At 40.8% G+C, this 22,121-nt stretch overlaps 2 protein-coding genes and 4 non-coding genes across 6 annotated transcripts in view; 5 read left to right on the top strand and 1 right to left on the bottom strand.

Moving 5' to 3' along the window:
* Positions 1-14,798, top strand: part of LOC111572658 (NADPH oxidase 4) — a 29,494-nt gene extending 14,696 nt beyond the window's left edge. Inside the window, exons 9-18 of the mRNA XM_023276413.3 lie at positions 149-308; positions 2,246-2,410; positions 2,614-2,676; positions 3,379-3,439; positions 4,396-4,477; positions 6,958-7,077; positions 7,181-7,289; positions 7,981-8,049; positions 12,726-12,826; positions 12,926-14,798. Coding sequence (XP_023132181.2) covers positions 149-308; positions 2,246-2,410; positions 2,614-2,676; positions 3,379-3,439; positions 4,396-4,477; positions 6,958-7,077; positions 7,181-7,289; positions 7,981-8,049; positions 12,726-12,826; positions 12,926-13,046 — 1,051 coding nt within the window. The 3' untranslated portion in view covers positions 13,047-14,798. The remainder of the gene's footprint in view (positions 1-148; positions 309-2,245; positions 2,411-2,613; positions 2,677-3,378; positions 3,440-4,395; positions 4,478-6,957; positions 7,078-7,180; positions 7,290-7,980; positions 8,050-12,725; positions 12,827-12,925) is intronic.
* Positions 8,113-8,184, top strand: trnad-guc (transfer RNA aspartic acid (anticodon GUC)). The gene has a single exon. It is a non-coding gene; the product is annotated as a tRNA-Asp (tRNA).
* Positions 9,555-9,626, top strand: trnad-guc (transfer RNA aspartic acid (anticodon GUC)). The gene has a single exon. It is a non-coding gene; the product is annotated as a tRNA-Asp (tRNA).
* Positions 10,088-10,159, top strand: trnad-guc (transfer RNA aspartic acid (anticodon GUC)). The gene has a single exon. It is a non-coding gene; the product is annotated as a tRNA-Asp (tRNA).
* Positions 10,848-10,919, top strand: trnad-guc (transfer RNA aspartic acid (anticodon GUC)). Its single transcript has one exon. It is a non-coding gene; the product is annotated as a tRNA-Asp (tRNA).
* A 2,320-nt stretch (positions 14,799-17,118) lies between the features above and the next one.
* On the bottom strand, positions 17,119-21,933 carry tyr (tyrosinase). The gene is made up of 6 exons (XM_023276414.3): positions 21,776-21,933; positions 20,689-21,669; positions 19,811-20,027; positions 19,043-19,190; positions 17,590-17,771; positions 17,119-17,495 (listed from the first exon to the last, which is right to left on the bottom strand). The coding sequence occupies exons 2-6, from the start codon at positions 21,514-21,516 to the stop codon at positions 17,251-17,253; spliced, it is 1,620 nt and encodes a 539-aa protein (XP_023132182.1). The 5' UTR covers positions 21,517-21,669; positions 21,776-21,933; the 3' UTR covers positions 17,119-17,250.
* Positions 21,934-22,121: the final 188 nt, after the last annotated feature.

Raw genomic sequence — 22,121 nt, 5'->3', positions numbered from 1 at the left:
GCCTCCAGCTATACCTATTCAGTCTGAATGTTGTGGTGAAAGAAAGGTCACTGAATGTACGTGGAGGTGTGTTTACAATCTGCATCCACATCTCAGTGTTTATGAAAGAGTCTCTCAACATCACCTTCATTGTTGTCTTTTAAATCAGTGGTGCTCTAAAGTATCAGACCAACATTGAAGCCCACCCCCCCGGCTGCCTCCGAGCCAATCAGAGCAGCACAGAGCAGCAGGGCGAAGATCTGGAGCAGCGTGAGGATGAGGAGGGCCGATGCAGAGAGGATGCTCACTTCCAGCCACATTACCCCCAGGTCTGTGTGTGTCTGTGTGGCCGGGACACTTTTATTCTGCACTGCATCTATGCATGTGTTTGAGTGGAATGTTCCTTTGACTGCGATGTGGAATTTATGTACGTGTGCCTTTAGGGCGAGTGCTGCACACGTGTGCCGAGCGTTTTGGAAGTGTTGGAGGGAGTTGGTCCCGTTTATTAGAGGTGTAGTGCTGTTAGGGAGAGGCCGCATCCTCTTTCAAGGCCTGTGTTTGTGTGTTTCTACCTGCGTGTGTCATTATGTGTTTGCACATGGTCGTTAAGGAGCGAGCTGGTTCCATAAAATCCCCCTTAAACCCGATTGTGCTCCCCAGGCTTTACTGAAGCTGTGAGCAATTAGTCTACTACAGGTAAGTGCCAACAGAATGAAGCAGAAATACCACACACTGTGATGGATTTAGTATTCTCATGACCACACTCCCTTTGGCTGGATGCGAGTCAGAGCCCCTTCTGTTATTCTAATATAATGGGGAACAAGCTGGTTGAATTAGAAAGACCTGTTGGGCAAAAAGTGATACAGATTCCTAAAGCTCCCTATACAAGCTCCTTTGCACTGTCCAAATACAGTACATATTCTGCTGCTGTATTTGGAATAATACTATATTAGTGACCTTTGTTGATTTCCATTTATCCATTATGCCAATTTCCACATCTCAGTAAATAAAGAGTTTCTTGTCCGCGTAAATGCAGCAAACTTTCCATGTGGCTCTTGCATGTTTGCAGAAGTATTTTGGTGATTTGACCACTTGTTCAGGGTCTTCATCGTGTTCACCGTGACATCAAGTCCCCAAGCAGCCAAAGCTCCTCTCATTACTGTTGCAATGTTCTTAATTGTATGAGCATGTGTCGTTTGCAAACTTTCCAGTACAAAGTCTTCATGAATAAAGTAGGCGATAAACTTATGTAGCGCTCTGTTGTCTGGCTGAACCACAAGTCTGTTGTAGCACCATAATATTCCACTCGTGACGGCTTTGTTTATACTTGTGCATTTTTCAAACAGCTCTGGGATATCACATCTCAAATGACCAGACTATGTTTTTAAAACCCTCTTTGGTCGCTAAAGTTATCATTTCAGTGATTTTGCTTTGCAGTTTGGAACCTTTCTTACATAGTGGCAGAACATTTTTATTTATTTTTTTGCTTTGGATGGCATTCAGGTCTGGGTTCACACTCGTCATTCAGAGCTTTTTGGTGCCCAATAAATGGCCAAAGAAATTAGTCCAATATAGAGACAATAACAGCAATGGCGAGACACTGCTGACAGAGTACCTGTTTTTGTTCAACATCATAGTTTCTGTAGTTGAAACATTTCCACACAACTGAAGTTTCATTTTGCAGAGACAAGTCTTAACGAAGTAAAAGTCCTTTTCTGGCATTTCTCTCCTTTTCCTTGCTCATGTTGCTGGGCACATGTGAAGCCCGCATGGCAGCAAGCTCTGTGTTCTGTTTAAAGAGAAAAAAAATCTTTATCTTGTAGATTAGTCATGGTAAATGAGAATGAATTTTCTTTCTGTATCAAGCCACAAAGTTGTAGCATCGTGTGTTTGAGCTAGTTTGCTTTACTTCACATTGCACATCATGATGGTGATTCTGAAAGAATATTTCATGTAGTGGCTTTGTGCTGCTCTGTACAGCACACAAAACATTGCTCCTTCACTTCAGAAGATAAGATTCATCCAGACTGTGAGCAGACATACTTCTGCTAAGGCTTCTCTGCCATTCACATCCGCACATGCATGTTTATGTATTGGCTATTAGGTATGATACTGTAGTTTCACCACAATAACTCCTGAGATCCATGAACACTGGCTTTGCTACCAGGAAACAAACATGACATCAAACTAATGTTACAAACTACTTTCAATTCCAAGTGCTAAAAGTGTAGTTTCTATTGCATGTGGTCTCTATGTGTGTGTTCAGACGTGGCTTTGGGTGTCCGGTCCTCTCTGTCTCTACTGTGTGGAGCGTTTCTACCGCTACATCCGGAGCAGTGACCCCGTTACCATAGTGACAGTCGTCAGGCATCCTTGCGATGTCATCGAGTTGCGCATGCTGAAGAAGAACTTCAAAGCTCGACCCGGACAGGTGAGAGGACGTGTCTTTATTGCAGGACTTTTCACTTTTGTTACATCTCAGTTTGTTTAACTCTGTTTATGCTTGATGTTTTTAGACAGAAGGAGAAATCCACTGCTGTTACTCACTATTGCTGTTGTTTCTTTTTCTAATCCCCCGTTTCTTCCCCCTTCTTTCCGTCTTTCCATTGCGTCCTGTCTTTCTCTTTGTCTCAGTATATTGTTCTTAACTGTCCAGGTGTCTCTTCATTTGAGAACCATCCCTTCACTCTAACAACGGTAAGACTTTTATGTAACCTGCTCCAACAAATTCCTCCCTCATGACACAATGCAAACACACAGACACGTGAATATCGACAAGCACACACACCGACATGTGTTTTTACAAGTTCTTAAACTTTCTTTCTCCTGGCTTCCACTCAACGTGCCACCCCCTCTATTGCTTCCTGTCAGTTGACTGACAGCTAGGTCGTCCAGTAATATCATGTTTCACATTGTTGATTGATGTTTTCGGATTTAGTTCAGATTTCATGAGACAAAAGCACAACATAAAGGAATAACTTTCTGCTTACACAGCATATAGAGATGGACTCGCACACACACTGACTCACTCACACAGAGACACACAATTACATTGTGCATGCCTGTGCCTGGTGTGTTATGGAGCTTTGAGGAGGAGGGCAGAGAATCACACTGACAGAGAGCAGACAGACCCCTGAGGCTAGTAACGCTGTCTGCCAACTGGAAGGCTCTGTGTATGCGTCCACGAGTGTGTGTGTGTGTGTGTGTGTGTGTGTGTGTGTGTGTGTCTGTGTGTGTGTGTGCGTGCATTGTTAAATTTAATGAAAAGAGTTGTAGCCATGTACTGTATTTGTGCTCTGGATTGTGTGTTTGTGTGCAGGCCTGGTTCTCTTGTGTTAGATTGAATGTGTGTTTACTTGTTTCATTGTGACTAACTGTCTGCTCTTTAACTCCTCACAGTGTCCCACAGAGAACAAGGAAACCTTTGGCATCCATCTGCGAGTCGTGGGAGACTGGACGGGTGGGTTCAAACACACGCACGCACACACACGCACGCACACACACACACACACACACACACACACACACACACACACACACACACACACATGCAGGAACACACACACACACACTCACATGCAGGAACACACACACACACACACGCAGGAACACACAGATAAAATAAAAAGACACACAGCCTTTCTTTGCTCTATCAGAGTTGACAGGATGGAGCTGATTTAGTTTTGTCCTTCTCTTTATTCTCACTTCTCTCTGGGGAGCAAACATTTCCTAAAAACTACATTTTTATGTGTGTGAATGTTTCTGTGTGCGTGTGCGTATGTGTGTGCGTGCGTGTGCGTGTGTGTGTGTGTGTGTGAGACTCCTTTACCTTGAGGCCAGCATTGTTCTCACGAGTTTATTGTCTTGCTGAAAAACTGTATTTGCCATGAATGCACACTCAAAGGCAGTACATTATTTATTAACATTATAGAGTTTGTAGGATTTCTGTTAAGCTAAAGAGCTGCAAAACTGTGATCAGAAGACTTTTTTTTTCTGTTTCTGACTTTCAAAACTTGATGATTTAAGGGCGTAAATGCTCAGACATATGTACAGACTATGTCAGAGACAAGGACTGCAGCTGACTCAATGGGGAGTCCCTGTTAGAGGAAGCTGTGTCCTTTGGGAGCCCTTCAACAAATGCAAGAACATGTGCACTCATTTTCACATGCTACTGTACATATCTACACACACATGCTTTCAGAACACAGGAAGGGAAATCGGTTTGTTTATGTTGGCCCCTTAATCTACCATGAAAACATGCTGTAAGGAAAGAGAGCTTTGAATTAAAATGTATAGAAAAGACACATGTCTATGTAAGGTAATGATATTTGTGCACTCATTATATTTGCGTTATTTTTTTACACATATTTATCTTAGTACTGTATAAATACAGATCCTCTCCTCTTCTTTCCTCAGAACGGTTCACACAACTGTTACTTCCTCCTCCAAAGATAGACTTGGAGGTCCTTCCCATGTTCCAACAGAGGATATACCCCAAGTAGGTTTCTGTGTGACTGTGTGAGTGATGTGGCTAACATGATTTCTCATGAAGGCTCTGAATCGCAGAGGGGTCAGAGGTTTTGACCTCCTGACCTCTGACGCTGTGCTCTTCCTGCTCAGTGTCAGGCAGAGATGGTGAGTTAGATGTGGCCTGCAAGGGAAACAGAGTTAGTTTTGTGACAGTAAACTAAAGTGAAAAAAAAAAAAACACATCAAAACCCTCAACACCCCTCAACCATGTTGAATGAACTGAGGTGTAGCACAGTGCCCACTTATGGTCAGAAGAGTTCAAATACAACTCTGTTTACTTCTGTACTTCAACTAGTGTACATGCATATTCTGTTCACTCAATTATGATAATGGACGACTATTATTGTGGGGTTTTATACACGACAATAAATGGTACAGATAATGAATGATAATACAGGAGGGACAGATGGGATAATATTAAACGTCTGAACCCCAAAACCCACCACCGGGTTTAAAAGGTATGTTGCACCATTTATCAGACATAAGTTGTAAAAACAGAAGGGATTTTCAGTCCTTCAGCTGATCAATCTAAAGCAAATCTAAGCCTATAAATCACAATAATTCGTCAAAATCTATTTATTTTTTAAGTTATTGTTGCTGACAAATACTGCACATTAATAAACTCTTGAAAATGCTGTACACTCATATCGACATTTTGTGTTTGTGTATATTAAATATTTGCACTTTAAGACAGTTGCCGTATAGGTACAGGTACAGTTTTTTTTTCCAGTGAACGAGAAAAGTTGGACAATTTGGAAAATATGCATTATTAGCAGTATTGTTACATTTTGATTGTATGTTAGCATAAAGACAAAAAAACAGTGACATCTACTAACCAAGCTATATGAAAGTGAAATATACTGAGTGAGAGGCGGATCTGACTGAGAAGCCACGGACACCGTGTACAGATACAGAAGCAACCCGTCAATCACAAGGTAGCTCTGCCATAAAACATACAGGGTGTCCTCAACTTATGTCGGACATCGTTTCCTACGGCCTGACATAAGTCGATTTTCGCTCTCAGTTGGAACTCTGACGAAACTATAAACAAGGCCATTACATGCATCACGATATCAATCAGTTCTTCGGAAAACTCATGAATACCAATGACTTTCATGCATGTATGAGTGATATTACAAGAAGATAACAGAACATAATATGAATACAACAACAGAATAACAGAGCAACAGAATATATTGCACTGTTTTTACAACTTGATCTCATAATGTCCCTTTGTGTGTCGTGCGATTTAGGTCAAGCAACCGGCCGATGCTCATCAGTGTTTTGCCCTGTTCCGAGCATTTTATTATATCTAATTTCACTTCCATGGAGATGGCTTTCCTTTTTTTTCGAAGCACTGCCATCAGAAGGGTCTGACTTACACTTGGGAGCCATAATGAAGGGCAAAAAGTTAGCGAATGTAGCACAATCCAAGGTGGCGTACAACCGGTGAATGTAAACAAAGTCGTTTTATAGCACCGCGAGACGACGCATTCGTCCGCTCTGCTTGCCGCTGAACTGGTTCCATGTAACCAGTTCCGACATAACGACGGTACTTTGTAAACCGAGGACCCCCATACTTTATTGTCAGCAATTTTACTCCACGTGTGATCATTCTTTTACAAAATAAACACCAAGCTATTAAGAAAAACTCTTGAAACTAGCGCCTGAAACCACAAACTCATTAGGAAAATGAGGTAAGAAATCCAGTGAGAAATTGGGTGTTTTTGTCTGAGACTTTTATGCAATGTGACCTCTACTTGCAATCAGAGGAGTCGCCCCCTGCTGTCTGTTCGCAGGAATGCAGATTTAAGCACTTCAACCTCACTTTTCAGACCCCAATGCTAATAGGACGATTAGAGAAAAACAGACTCTCCAATAACCTTAACTTCAAACTACTATTTTACATTTTGACACCATGTTTTTGGCCATTAATAAAAGTTTCTAAGACGTGTTATGGAGCCCAGTGCTTGTGATTATGTGACAGTAAAGCCGAGCCAAGTCTCTTTCGTCTCTTTGGTGGGTGTTGGGGTGTGTTAAGGCTGCCACAGCATTAACTACCATTTCCTCTGCCCAGTTTTTAGTTTCATGTGCAGTATTTCCGTATTGCTACCTTCATGCAGAGAAATGTTTGGTAATTTGGTATCTGTGTGTTTAGTTTGTGGGTGTATGAGAAAGATGCATTTCTTTGCATGTGTGTGTGTGTGTTTTTGATGACACAAGTGTTTGAGCAGCTGCTGTGGGGATGACGGGTGTGTGTGTGTTTGGGGGATCGCTGTCTGTCTATCTGTTGACTCACAAGCTGCATTCAGACTGTGGGATTTCAAATGCAGGATGTTTATCTCCATTATGTGTGTTTGACCCAAGGAGTGAAATATAATTAAACGTGTGTGTATTTGTTCAGTCTCTTGGACTTCTTCTGTATTTTTGTCCACGTTGTATATTCAGGCTTTACGTTGACGGTCCTTTTGGAAGTCCATCAGAGGAAGTATTCAACTACGATGTCAGTCTTTGCGTTGCTGGCGGAATAGGAGTCACTCCGTTCGCATGTGTGTTGCACGCTCTGCTGTGAGTTGTTAAAAAAAATACCATATTCACCCAAATGATGATCAATTTAAGCAACTATTTATGTGCACCTTTCCTTCCTTCTCCCTCCCTGGTGAACACCAAGTGATGGCTGGACGGGTTTCAGGTTACAGAGGTTGTACTTTGTGTGGGTCTGCAGGGAGCTCCAGTCCTTCTACTGGTTTGCAGAGCTGCTGTGTGCTCTGCATCACAAGGTAAGAACAAAGTCTGGATGTTTCTGCCGTCATGTTACATCAATCAAAACACACGAGATTTCAGCTTTAGTCTATAGCCTGAGTTTGGTAATTGTTTGGCCAGAATCCTGTGTTTTCCATTGCTTGAATGTCAGCGACAGGACAGAAGATTCACTTTCAAATATTTACTTTGCCAGTATTGTGAATCCAGTTGGCATAGGTCATTTGGGCCAGAAACTTTGTTTGTTTGCTTTCACTCAGGTCAGCGTAAGTTTTCCGGGTTTTAAGTGGCTGAGGAAGGTCAGAGGTTAAAAGCATAAAAGACTGCAGATGAGCTGGGGAGCTGTTATGTTGGCACCTGTGCTTTTAAAGTCAGGTCACAGTAAAGGTTGTGGAAAAAATAAAGCACTCATTAAGTGAAAATATCAACCTCTGATTCACTCCAACTCAAGGTTTACTGTCATTGATTTGTTTCTGTGGTTGTGTATATGTTGTGTATAAGAGAGTAGATTTTACAATAGTACAAATAAAATGAGCAACATTAAAGGTCATGGACATGAGGAAACTCAGTGTCAGGATTGTGGGGTTTATCACCATCTTGTGGCTGTTTGTAGATTAACCTCAGCTACGTCCAAGAAATTCAGGAAGTAAATGCTGCATTTTGTTCTAAACATGACGGACACAACTTTCCATGTTTGTGTTTGTCATTTAGCTTTGGCAGGAGAATAGACCGGACTACTTTAACCTGAAACTTTACATCAGTCAGACAGATGGCCTGCAGGTAAGTCTGACACAAGCTGTGTATTTTTTTTGTGCTGTCTCCTTTTCATTTTTTTTCAACAGCTCCTCGTTAGTATAGTGGTGAGTATCCCCGCCTGTCACGCGGGAGACCGGGGTTCGATTCCCCGACGGGGAGGTTTACACCTTTTGAAGCTGTTCACTGGTTGAACTTTACAAAGAGCCGTGAAACCACACGTCTGTTGTAAATCTAAAAGCCAGTGGAATGGAAGGAAGTTAAAGTACTAGTGAAGTATGTTCATGACCTACTAGAGCCTCCTCATCTGTTTATATTTCATGCTCCTGACTTGGGAGGATTCTAGCTTTTGTACCCTCCAACGCTTTATTGATTTTGCTCCATGAGACAGGCTTAGTTAAAGGCATGAAATCCGATAGCACTATGGGGTGTTGCCTTAAAGCTTGTTGACAAAAGCTGTTGACCTGTATTGATCAGCGCAGATGACCGTCCTTCTAGGTCAGAGCTGCTCAGAACCGACATAGATATTGTGACCACAAATGCAACAAAAACCCAACCTCAACCTTAACTTACCTCTGGCCTTAACCCTCAAATCAAACCTCAAACAGCCCTTCAAAGGGGTGTTACCTCACTCCGATGGTCTAAAACTCAAACTACTTAAAACTCTTAATCTTTTAACTTCATTGTAGTTCATGGTGCCCATTCATTTCCTCATTGATCTATTGTTTGACTTTTAGAAACATTTCTCACTAGAGGGCAGTATGTTACAGAGAAACACACACTGTCTAAAGCCTACCACTAAATCCTGTCTGTTTGTTGCTCTGTTAACATTCTTGCTGTTATTCGGAGTAAAAACACATTATGTTGATAGAAATACTAACTTACCCTGGAACCCAGTCGTTCCAAAAATTCCGAATGATCCAGATTTGTAAATTCCATGTTATGTTGTCCAGCATCAGGTAATAAATAAATTGTAATGTTGTGCTACTTAACTAATGCTAGTGTAAGTAATTGCTAATAATGATTACAGTTTTTAGACAAAATGTCAGACCTACATGTGGATTCAAATGGAAAATCAACTTTTGTTTACTTATACAGGTTTGGAAATAATTATTAGAGCTGTTTTGCTGATGTCTGATGATCTTGTTTTCTGCTTGTCATCTTGCATTTCTCTTGTTTTAGGCGTTGTTGAGTGATAATTTAGTTTGGATTATCTGTTGGCGTTACATTTACAGCTTATGCGCAAAATAATGGTGACTCAAAATATTTTTGATCATCTTGTGTGAATTTTGGATTTTTACACTTTCAGGGTGTAGAAGATTTCATGTCTTTTACTCTAATTATTTAATCATACTCCTGTACTACTGTACTATTACTAGAGTCAGTGTTAAAGCCTGTTGTATGGACTTTGGAAAGAAAATCAAAGGTGTTCTCATAATTATTTCCACACCTACGTTGTTCAGGTTCTTTATGAAAACAAAACAGTGCATTGAGTCACTATGTCTACAGTCATGTGACCATGCAGTTTTGTCTCCTCGTTAGTATAGTGGTGAGTATCCCCGCCTGTCACGCGGGAGACCGGGGTTCGATTCCCCGACGGGGAGGTTTGTACCTTTTGAAGCTGTTCACTGGTTGAACAACTTTACAAGGAGCCATGAAACCACATGTCTGTTGTAAATCAGAGGCCTGTGAAAGGAAGCTCAAAGCTCAAGTATTAGTGAACTTAACTCAACACTTAGTGGAACTTCTTTTTTAACCGTGTTTATGTTTAATGTCCCTGATTTGGGAGGCTTTTGCACTACAGAGAACCAGCTTTATTGAGTTTGCATCAGGTAAAGGCATGAAATGTGATAGGAGCATGAACTGCTGCCTTAAATCTAGTTGACAAAGGGTTCTTGACCCGTATGAGTCAGCGTAGATGATCGTTTATAGTGGAGTCATTCAGAATGAAAAAATTTAAATGTTAATTGAATAACGTATTTCATTTTTTTAGAGTGGCTTTTCCCCAAGGCTAATAAAGGCCTGTGTCACTATGTTGTCGGTAATGTGATGTTATGCGCTCAGCTCCTCGTTAGTATAGTGGTGAGTATCCCCGCCTGTCACGCGGGAGACCGGGGTTCAATTCCCCGACGGGGAGAGTGGTGCTTTTTAGAAGCTGTGTCCTGGATCCCTGATTGAGCAACTTTACAAGGAACCATGATACCACATGACTGTTATACATCAGAGGCGTGTGAAAGGGAGCTCAAGTATTACTCAACTTAACTCAACACTTAGTGGAACTTGTTTTTTAACCATGTTTATGTTTAATGTTCCTGATTTTGGAGGCTTTTGCACTCAACAGACAAGCAGCTTTATTGAGTTTGCCTCAGATAAAGGCATGAAATGTGCTAACAGCATTAGGTGCTGCCTTAAATCGAGTTGACAAAGGGTTCTTGACCCGTATCAGTCAGTGTACATGACCTCCTTTTAGGTCAGAGCTGCTCGTTGAAACAGAACTGAGGTGGAACTTGTGAACACTCTGACATGAAGTTTTGTCTGACCGTTGTCTTGTACATGATCTGTATAAATTTTAGGAGCTTTATTAAAAAGCAACTGGACTTGTTCTATACTGAAGAAGCACCTGAATAAGAGATGAAACCGTATCATATATGTCGATTGCAGTCTGTAGTGCACGATGAGTGGATGTGTGTCCCTCTGATGGCTCAAGCTCGTTTATATTATACTTACTCCACAATAACTTACTCCATGTTTTCAGAGTGGCTTATATATGGCCAATAATGGCCTGTGTCACTATGTTGCTGGTCATGTGATCTTACAGGCTCAGCTCCTCGTTAGTATAGTGGTGAGTATCCCCGCCTGTCACGCGGGAGACCGGGGTTCAATTCCCCGACGGGGAGAACAGCACTTTTTCAAAGCAGTGTCCTGGATCCCTGATTGAGCAACTTTCCAAGGAACCATAGTACCACGTGGCTTTTATAAACCAGAGGCACATCAGAGGAAGCTGAACAAATAGAGGGTTTTTGTGTTGCACAGACAGCCAGCTTTTTTGATCTTATGCTTCATGAAACATGCTCAGATAAAGGCATGAAATCCGATAACAGGTGTTGCCGTCGCCTCGCTGACAGAAAGCTCTTCAGTCATATCAGCTCAGATGACCTCCTTCTAGGTCACAGTTGCTCAATGATAAAAACTGACAGAATTTGTGACGGCAAAAAGACAGCAACATGAAGCATTGTCTTGTGTACGCATGTCTTGTGGAAACAGCTTTGCTCTGGGTTATATGGCTAAAACTTTGAACTCTTGCCTTTTTTGTATCTGTAAAAATCTGCTGTGTACACAATACATAAAATTATCATTTAGAACAGACTTTGCTTAAATATTAATAAATGGAAATGTCAAATATGAGACAAAATATTGTAATTTTTGTTAGGAAATTATATTGCATCCAGTGTTTACTGTTAGATTATGGTTGCTTGTGGATCTGAATACTGAAAGCCTTTTTTCTAATCTTCAAAAAAAAATTATTCAATCCTATATATCTGTGTTATTCTTTGTCTGTGACACAAACAACTCATTCAACTCATTATTGTTGTAGCTTCCCAGGCCGACTCTCTGTGTCTGTCTGTCCACCGTATGCCAATGGATCATTCCACAATAGCAAACTCTGGAGCAAGAGTGATTTGCACAAGATGAAACATAGCTGACTTTAGAGAGAACAGTCTGTACGTTTGCAGGAGACAGCAACAGAAGTTGAGCGAGGGGAAGATGGAGAACCTGTTGGGACCAGGAATTCCATTATACTCCATTGTATCTATTGTAGTATAGAAAAACATACAGGACTTCAAGGATTTTGTTACTAATTGTCTGATCTGCGTAGATGTAAACTAAACTAACTACAGCTTTTGTTAACATTTTGATTATGTGGGTGACCGCTCTTACAAACATCACAGGAGAAGAGATACTGCAGAGTATTTTTTCTGAAAAAAGTCACCATGAGGTCTAACATGGATAGTTTATTTATGTTTTCAGTGCTGAAAATTCCTTTTAAGTGTTATATTTGATTAAACTGTCGCATCTTATGGGACAATAAAATGCATTTTCATTGTTACTCAGCTACATGGTGCCACATTTTAGTGGTTATTTTTAATGATCAGAGAGGTCATGTTCCATTACGCATCCATACACAATCAGGTCACTACAGTTCCCTCAGAGGAAGGAAAGTACACAGTGTCATTTACCGTTAGATTCTGATTGCTCCTGTCTCCATGTCAAAGATAATTTATGAACAGAAGTGATTAAAAAACTTACCACTGTGTTAATCTGTACGTAAATGTGCACACTTTTCAAACTTTGGAGATTTATATTTTCATCCTGCTGCTTTCTGACACTGCAGATATTTAATAAACTCAGAGACAAGACTCCTGCAAACAGCGGGAATCAACAAACTGAACTTCATATCCCAGTAACGTTTTAGGGTCTGTGTGGGCGCCTCTGTCAACTAACAGCAAAAACATTGTCTTTTGCACTCTGTGTGATGTTTATGCACAGCTGCACAGCCGACTTGCTGCTGCTACATGCATCTAATGCTACTTTCACTGGCACAAGTTCCACACATTGCCAGAGTGGTAAACACTGAATTATCAGTTTAAACCTGCTTACTGTTGTTTTTTTTAATTTTTTAACGATTTTTTTTTTTTCATCAGAGCATGTCTGAGGAGAAGTACCGACCGCTCTCGTCGAGACTGCTGGTTGGTCGACCCAAGTGGAAGTTACTTCTAGATGAGATTGGGAAGAGCAATAAACAGTGAGTATCCAAGGAGTATTGGTTCATTGTTGTTAAAAGTATTCACTGCTGACATCCCACAGTGTTACTATCTGTCTCTCTCTCTCTCTGCGGTTTCAGTAAGCGAGTCGGGGTTTTCTGTTGTGGACCGAAGGGCATCTCCAGGACTCTGCACAGACTGTGTAACTCAGCACGATCCTCTGGAACCACATTCGAATTCAACAAGGAGTCGTTCTGCTGATCAGTCATCCCAGCTGGTTCTATACTTCAAGGGTAACCTCAGTGAAAAACAACTAGTTTGGGATGGATGGATTTTCATTCGTTTTGGGACATAATATCTGTAGTCGAAGTAAATTTCTGAATATCTTTGGCTGATCTTGGCTACTTGAAATATTGTTCACGTCTATGAATCAGTGAGATGTCATTTAACTCAAATACTCAGACTGTATTTATATTTTATGGGCATCTCTGTCCGTGGTCTCAAACAGCTCAGCGGGCAAAAACTTGACATGCAGCATGAGGCCTGTTGCTCCCCACAGATCGACCCGACCTCCATCGACTGCAGCATCTGATCCAATCTTCATGTGCGAAAAACTGAAGATACCACCTCCCTGTTGGGGGTCTCCACTCATGGCACTCTGTTTTTCTCAAGTCACTGTCTTATCTTTGTCCCGATGCACCCCTCTGTGGAGTAAATTTGTTTTCTCACGCAGGAGTCTGATGTGCGAATAAGGTTCAACTCAAACTCGACCACAAGCACAACAAGGATATAACACAAGATGGAATTTGTCTTTCAGCAGTAGACCAGGACTGAACGGTCACTCAGGGATGAGACAAAGAGCTTCTATACAAACATGCAAGAAGTAAGCGGAGCCACACGGTGAAATCATTGGCAATAACCAAGGGCTAGTTTAGTGTCAGGCAGACTTCCTGTAACATTTATTTGACTTCAGACAGCAAGGCTACAAACTCTCCAAAGCAAAAATACTAAGTTACAGAGCCAAATTCATACAGCGCCACCTCAGGATTCACTTTTGTTCTATCAGTGCCAAAATAAATGGGCATCTGGTTTGGCATCTTTACTGTGATAAAAGATTTGTTTTGTTGGCATCCAAAAAACTATAGCTCCTGTACTTTAAGCCAAACTGTAGGAATGCTAGCCCCTGGAGCTGTTTTATTTTGATTAAAATCACAATTAGTTCATTTCACTGCCCCTTACACTAATGTGGATTCATTTACTTCAGAGTGTGCACAGAAAATTCATGAATGTCTTTCAGATTTGTAAACATTTGATGAGGAAACTAGAAACTAAGTGGGGACAGGACTTCAGCTCTCTACAGATTGGTTGTTGTTAGGTCTATATGTGCCACACATTATTTGACAAAGCCAGGAAATGAACTGAATAATTCATTGGTCTGTGAGATCATCTGATCATAATTGGAGGCAGTTTTCTCTCAAAAGAGAAAAGGAATGAAACAAAAAAAATGGACAGGTAATGAATACTTGATGCAGTCTTTGTTTTCATTTTGTTGTTTGACCCTGTTCATATTTGTTTAGCAAATCTTATACAAAGAAAACCTACGCTACACCTCAAACCAGTATTTTTAGTGACAGTTGTTTTTTTCAATTTATTTATAATGTTTAAAGGTATTATGCAGTATGTCATATGTCAAACTTTTATATGGGCTTTGGCAATTTCAGTATTTTCAAATATCTTCACAGTGTAAAGTTCCTGATAGAAAGTAAGGAGAATGCTTGTGGAAATCTAAATTAAAACTAAGTTAGTAACTCCGATGCTACATAACTGGAAATACTAGGAAATTATGAACATCTTTATATGTTGCAATTGAAGCAACCATATTCTCACAAACTGCAATTGTAATTTGAAATTTTTAAAATACATGTACATTTTAAATTGTATGTCTATTTTCAGGATTGTCTTCTTGTTTAAGAACAAGGCAAAATCTAGAATAAAGAGATTTTCTATTTATTATATCTTGATTAAATGTACTGTTCTTCAGTCCGTTTTCTTTGTCAAACAACACTGACTGTTTGATGGCACCAACTCAACCTGCCTTTGGGCTCCAATCTGCTATCTAAACTAACTAATCCGGTTCTGTCTCTAATGGAGCTGTTATTGAAACTAACCAAATGTGATTTTGATGTTTGACAAACAGAAACATTGACATCAGTTAGAATGTAAAATGTTTGCTAGTCAATATACAAAGTGGCAGCACAAACCAATTATTACGGCACACATTGCTGCAGCAAACTAAAGCTAAACCTTCCCAACTGTCTGGATTACATTCAGAATTCTTCCAACATACAAGTAAAGTTAGTTTAAAAGATGTGATTGTCTTTGTTTATTCAGCATTTCCTGCTTCAACAATAGAGAAAAGAACAGAGAAATTTTGGATCAAATCTGATTTTAATGCAGCAGGTACAAACTCATGATACAGTTTCTTTAGTGTTTCTGCTTCTGTTAAACAGGGTCAAAGATACTGCAAATGGTCATTTTTGTAATCGAATTCAGAACAGAGGGGTAGATATAATACGGTGTAATTTTTTTATTCAGAAGAATCCCCACACTCAAATTACAGCTGGAAATGCACTTTAGGCCTTAATGTTTAAATATTCATGATCACTTCAGACTAAATGTGTTTTTTATTGCTGTTGTAACTACTGTTTATTCAGTATGGAGAAGCACATGATGTGATTTCTACAACCTTTAACCTGAACAGCTGCAGCAGTCATATCTTGACTTTAAATGATCTAAAATACTTACTTTTCTCTAAGGTGTTCTTCAGCTGCAGTCAAATCATTGGAATTTACATTTAACTCTGCCTACTTTAGTAAACGTAGAGTTTATGTGTTAGACTCATCCTGGCTCTCCCTCCTTGCTTGATCGTATGTCAGTCTAGAGTGCAAATGATGGATTTGAGGCCTGTGTAGTTTCTGGCAAAGTAAAACAACTTTTTAAGGATTCAAGTCAAAGCAGCACAGTACCGCAGTAAAAATGGGATGTTAGGACTTTGTGTGTCCTGTAAACACAATTGCACTTAAATCAAGTATAATAACAAAAAAAAATCAATAAAATTAAAATGTTACTCTTGTCAAGTCAATGAGGAAAGTTGCGACAGAACAAATAAGGTCACATTTTTTTGCTGATCCACACACGGTTTCCGTCATTGGCTGCTGACTAGTTTACATGGGATTGTAAATGCACTTCAAGGCTTTATTCTGCAACAAGCCACAATTTAAATTAAAAAAAATGGTTAATGTAGTGCATAAATTTTTACTTTTTCATTTGAACACTGAACACATTTTTTGCAATGTGTTGTTAACGCTAGATGGCTCTTAAAGTTTGTCAGTTTGTGTGTGTAAATGAGGAATATTTGTGAATATTAGGGACATCTTCCTGATTCTGGGTGCCTGCCCCGTACCAATATATCTGTTTAAATCACAGACTGTATATAAAAGATGGACATAGCTTCCAGGTTCAAAGGAGATGCCATACAGAAGTGCCCACAACCTGCATTCCTTCTAACAGCCAGCAGGGGGGGACTCCTCTGGTTGCAAAAAGAAGTCATAGTATAGAGGTCTGTGAGAAAATGATTCTGTCTCACCTGTTTTGAAACCTTGAAAAACATTTTTTTAATTAGTTTATGGTCTCAGTCACTAGTTTCAAGTTTCCTTCACAGTGTGATAAAAGTTTGTAGATCACTGTCCCATTTAGGGTGCAATAGATGCCAAATAAGTCCCAGGTGAACATACTGTCCTTGAGTTCTCAGTCAGATCCACCCTTTAGGCCTCACATCTAATATCAAAAGGTTTGAGATGTCTGCAGCCAAAATCCAAACTTGGGTATTCAAAATGATAGTCCACAAACTAATGGGTAATGATGTGATGCTACATCCATCTTTAATATACCATTGGTGGTTTTAAATTGACTTAGACCTTAAAAGCTCAGTTTACCAAAATCCCAAAAAAGGTTTCTCATTTCTTGGTAAGTAGCCATGCACACAGGAAAGGTTTTATTTGCAGATGTATCTACCCAAACATATTGACCGATGTTATTAGTTGCCTGAGAAAACAATATGTGCTTGATATATTTAAAAACCCTGCAAGTTTAAATAAAGTTTTTTGGTATTTTTTAATTTTATTTTCCCCTGTATCTGCACAGACGTGTTGCTGACATTTTTCAAATATTTCTGTTGTTTCCGCAGCATAAATGTCAAAGGCAACGAAAACACAAAAACGGTCTGTTTGATGAAAAATTGTGTGAACTGATTTTTAAAAAATGTTTCATTAGCTCAAAATTTGTCAGATTTATTGTAGGAAATCAATGAAAGGGTTCATCTCATTCATTGCTTCATGGATTTACTGGGTGCCCTCAACAGTTTGTACATTCACATACAGCTGTTTGTTGTACAGTATCTGGTGTGTTACAGAGTCGTCTGATATGATGAACCTTCCTCTGAGCTGCTGTGCAGTAGCGGCTGTCTCTCTGCGTAGCTCGACGCCCTCTTCCTCCTCTGGTTACGCTTCCACTTCCTTCTTGCAACGACAACCAGCACAGCAAAGAGTGTCGCTATCACAGCTCCAAGAATCCCGGCTCCCAGGAGCCACTGCCAGATCTGTTCGGCCTGCTGGAGGTACGGCGTCAGGAACTCCTGAACAAACCTCTGGCCTGTGGTGAGACAGACAGGATATGACAATTTTACATACAGAGGAAAGTTGTAGGAACATTAATTCACTGGACATGTTGGCAGTTTTGCACTGACCAGGATCCAACAGGTAGGCATACTCGTATCCTAAAGCTTTGTCGGTTAAGAAATAGTCTCCGTTTCTATAGAGAGGGAAGAAGGGAACCATGTAGTAACCGTCATTGTGGCCAATAGGGGCATTGGTACGTGGGTAGCTGTTCCGGAGAGGCTGGTGGGTCCTGAGCCAGCGCTCAAAGATACTGGACGAGAAGAAAAAGATGGAAAGGGAGAATTAGATAGACACCAGGATGTGTTAAAGACATCAGCATTATTTTCTGTCCTTTCCTCAAACTCTGACAAATTCTCAATGGGAAAAGTCTCCCCCTTGTTTGTTTAAAAAGAAAATCTTTCTATTTTTCCGTCTCTACTCTAGTGTTGCTTTCGTCAACGAAAATTATGACGAAATATCGTCGTCAACGAACCTTTATCACTTGACGAAAACGAGACGAGACGAAACGTAAATGGTGGTTATGTGATGATAACTATAATAAAATATATAATACAATATTGTTGACAAATAAAAACGAGACGAAACTCGGTTTACAAAATAAAAACTCTGCTGAAATGTCTCTTCATTTTCGTTGACCAAAACGAGACGAGACGAAATAAGATTTAAATGTTTAGTCGCGTTTATTATTTTGCAGTATTTCTGTTCCCCAGGCTGTGACGTCGCACTGCGGTGACGCAGGTGACGTCACTTCCTCAATCTCCACTCGCGGCATTATTTAGATGCGTCTGCGGTGGGATCATTGCCGGGCACTGTTCCCCAGCTTTCGGGCAGCTGGGGAGAAAACAAAGAAGGGACATATGGACATACTTTGTTTACATACAAGTGGAAAACAAAACGGAATGTGTCGTGGAAAAAGACGGGGAGAAATGCGGCCACAAAATAACGGGGAAAAAGAGCATCTTCCATGTCTGGAGTGAGTATATTCTTGAGTTTATGTTAACAATAATATAATAATAAGATAACCGTGTTTAATTTGTGAAATGGGTTTGACTAAAATAAAAAAATGGTTTTCTCTATACTATACAAGGAAATTATACTATATTGATTGGGTTAAATAGAATTGCATTACTAAAAAGAGAGTAAAACATAATTTTCATTGACTAAAACTAGACTAAAATGTCATCAGTTTTCGTCGACTAAAACTAGACGAAAATAGTCATAGGTTATTCTGACTAAAATAAGACTAAAATGCTCAGACTTTTAGTCGACTAAAACTTGACTAGACGAAAAAGAGAATGAATGTGACTAAAACTAATAAAAACTAAAATGTCAGCTTGACACAAAGACTAGACTAAAACTAAAATCAAAACAGGCTGCCAAAAACACTACTCTACTCATTTCTGCCTCTTCCATTTCCTCTGCCACACTGAGAAGATAAGTAACTGACTGTCAGTATTAAGTGACTATAATGTCAACAGTTTTCCTTCATGTCATGAAGTAACTGGTGAGTATTTGTGTTACCTGTCAATGAAAGCATGGTGCAGCACAAAGATGGGGTCGTTGGCTGAGCCCTGGACTGAGGACATGGTGCCGTTCATGAAGAGATGCAAAGCGTTGTGCATGGTGCTCTGGCCTGGCACTGCCATACCTGTCTCTGGACTGGCAAAACCTGCAGGAGGACCAGTAAAAGTACGAACAGAGATTACTGGAGTGTAGACAGAGGGACAGGAGGATAACATATGAAAGAGGGAAAACAGAAAGCAATGGGATTGAGTAGACTGAATGGAGAAAAGGATGAACAGTAATGAAAAGAAATTGAGAGATATTTGCGGAAAAATCAGGGAAGAAATAGATGATCAGCATATAAAAGTGCATTACATCTCCTATGTTCAACCAATTTCAACAGTAATTCAGGGAATCACATTCAAAATTTTAACACAGTTGAATAGATTAGATGTATTCTAGCGTTCCAAGCGCTCTTTCACACATCTCAGCTTCTGATGTAATTTAAATGGATGGTCTCATTTACAATGAAACTGACTCTCTGAGTGATGCTTCATGAAAATGTTGCTGCTAATATCATTTATAGGGACAGAATAGGCTCAAGTAACAACCAAAAATGAATAAATAAATATGTATCTTTATAAACCGAAAAACAGTTTCTCATTCCCATGGAAAAAAATGTCATATTTTGGCAGGATGCTTAATTGTGTGTGTGTGTGTGTGTGTGTGTGTGTGTGTGTGTGTGTGTGTGTGTGTGTGTGTGTGTGTGTGTGTGTGTGTGTGTACCCTCTAGGACGTTTCTAAAGCTCATGTTGGCAAATCGGTCCATAGGTCCCGTCTCGTACTCGGGGAGGCCCACAGTGAAATCCACATCAGCTGTTGTGGGGAGTCGCGTCACGCGATTTGGATCATGGTTGCCAGGGTTACGCAACAGTGGACCCTCCCCTGTTGCGTTACACAACGCCTCTCGGCTGTTGTACTCCTCCGGCTGGGTGCAGATCACCTGCACACACGGATTGCACACACATTTCTTAAGCTGCTGCTGTTAAAGAACCTACAGGCCTTCATACAGCTTTAATATGGGTTTAGTGAAATGACCCTCATGCATGAATGTTTACTGCATCAGCTGTAGGGTAGAGAATAAAATAAACAGCAGGAGAATGGCCATCAAAGGGGAAAACAGCCACACTGTAAATGTAAAGTTAAATTATCTGCAGTTTGCATACTGTACCCCATACAGAGTGGTGTGACTGCTTGGAATGTGAGCATTTACAGATATTAGCAAAGACAAATGAAATTATGTCAAATCTACAGCAGCAAGTGTCGACTGGTTAAACTAAAAGAACTTTTCTGATGAATTTCTCTCAATTTTCACTCTGAATAATTCTGCTGTCTTTGTTTTACAATGTGGAGACAAATCCTTTGAAGCAGAATTTTTCTCAGTTTTTATTGGTTTCAGCATCAACTGAGGACTAATATTTTAAAAATGGCATAGTTTCAGTAAAATTATGTCTTTTAAATGCGTAAGATGGAATAGAACGAGTCTTTGTTTTGCAACTAAAAGAATTTTCAGTCTCTTAGTGAGGGATAAGAAAGATTTGCTTGTGCAGCTACACAGTGAAACATGCATGTTTTCACTCAAACATTCAGAGAGTTTTTCTTACTTTCCATGAGGAGAAGACAGATGCAGGGCTGATGAGGTTGGGATTGAGGGAGCTGTGTCCACCCATCAGAGAGTCGGTGCACACCTCACAGGACTGGGCATCCCTCCAGTCCCAGTATGGGACGGTGAAATTAAAATCTCCTGTCAGCTTCCTTATCTCGTTCTCCCAGTGAAGCAGGAAGACTCTGTGCCAGGGCAGAAATGCTGCAGATTCATGGGCAAAGTCGATGTCTCTCCAAACGTTCCCCGGTCCTCCCAGGAAGGCGTCTCTGGACACGTAGTAGTGCATCCAGACGAACAGGTCGTAGGTGTTGATGTCAGAGAACAAGGGGTTCTCCCCATTTTCACCCATCTCTGCTCTTGTTCCTGTGGAGATGACATAGTCACGGCTGATGGTGTTTTTCGCCAGGTTCAGGTACGAGATGAACTTCTGCTGCTCTGCACTCGACAGGGTCAGGATGTTCCTGCGCACTGACTCTCTGTACTCAGCACAGTTTGAGCCCCAGTAACCAAACCTGCACTCGCCACAGTTAACACCTCCATAGTTTCCAGCACAACGACATGTCCGGTTGAAGAAAGCTAAAGGCCAGCGCTCTCTGTCATCAATCCCACTGTGGGGGTACTGTGGCCCGTGGGGCTCATCTGAGACCTGCACCTCTGTGCAGAAACCACGTCCTGACAGCGCACCGCAGGCTGAACCGTCTCCCTCCCACACTGGGCAGCACTCTTTGGTTCGCAGTCCCTCTGAGTTGGCGCATAGACGAGGGAATTGGCATAAACTAGTGCCAACGAGCTGCAGCAGAACTACAGACACACATAGACTCCTCATGGTGAAGATCAGAGCCACCCAGTTCTAACCACAGTGGAAATGTGGACTTCTGTTGAAAGGATGGAGAACTGATGCCCTCTGAGATGACGCAGATGAGAAGATTAGATGTGGCAAAAGCAGCAGAAGACTAGATTCACTGCCGAAAAGTTTCCTCTAGTTAGAACAAGCAGAGAAACACAGGATTAGGACATTTGATCAAGGGATGCTTTCTGTAGTCTACTTACAAGAACAGATTAAAAACTACACAAACTACAGTTACCTGTATTTGTCCACAAGCCACCAGCTTCTAACTTTTGCAGATTTTTGAACCTTTCTGCTCCTCTAACCTTCCATCTAACCGCCAGCCACCAAACCTACGTCCACCTTCCAATCTCTCCAACTGCCAGCCAACAGTCTCCACTTCTCTGCCTTCTCACTGAGCGGGTTTTAGGGGCCGTCCTCTGACAAAGTGTGTGATCTCATTGTGATCTCACGCACTCACTAAGACACGCACACACTCATACACAAGCTCACACACACAATCACATGCTCGGGATAATATTCCTGATTCCTGTTTCATTTTTGTCTTGAGACCAGCTGACCTCTGCTATACTATACCTCAGGCA

Source organism: Amphiprion ocellaris, chromosome 7, assembly GCF_022539595.1.
Source record: "Amphiprion ocellaris isolate individual 3 ecotype Okinawa chromosome 7, ASM2253959v1, whole genome shotgun sequence".
In the NCBI taxonomy this organism is placed as follows: Eukaryota; Metazoa; Chordata; class Actinopteri; family Pomacentridae; genus Amphiprion; species Amphiprion ocellaris.
Note: the sequence above shows the minus strand (reverse complement) of the source record. Positions and strands in the feature narration are given on the sequence as shown.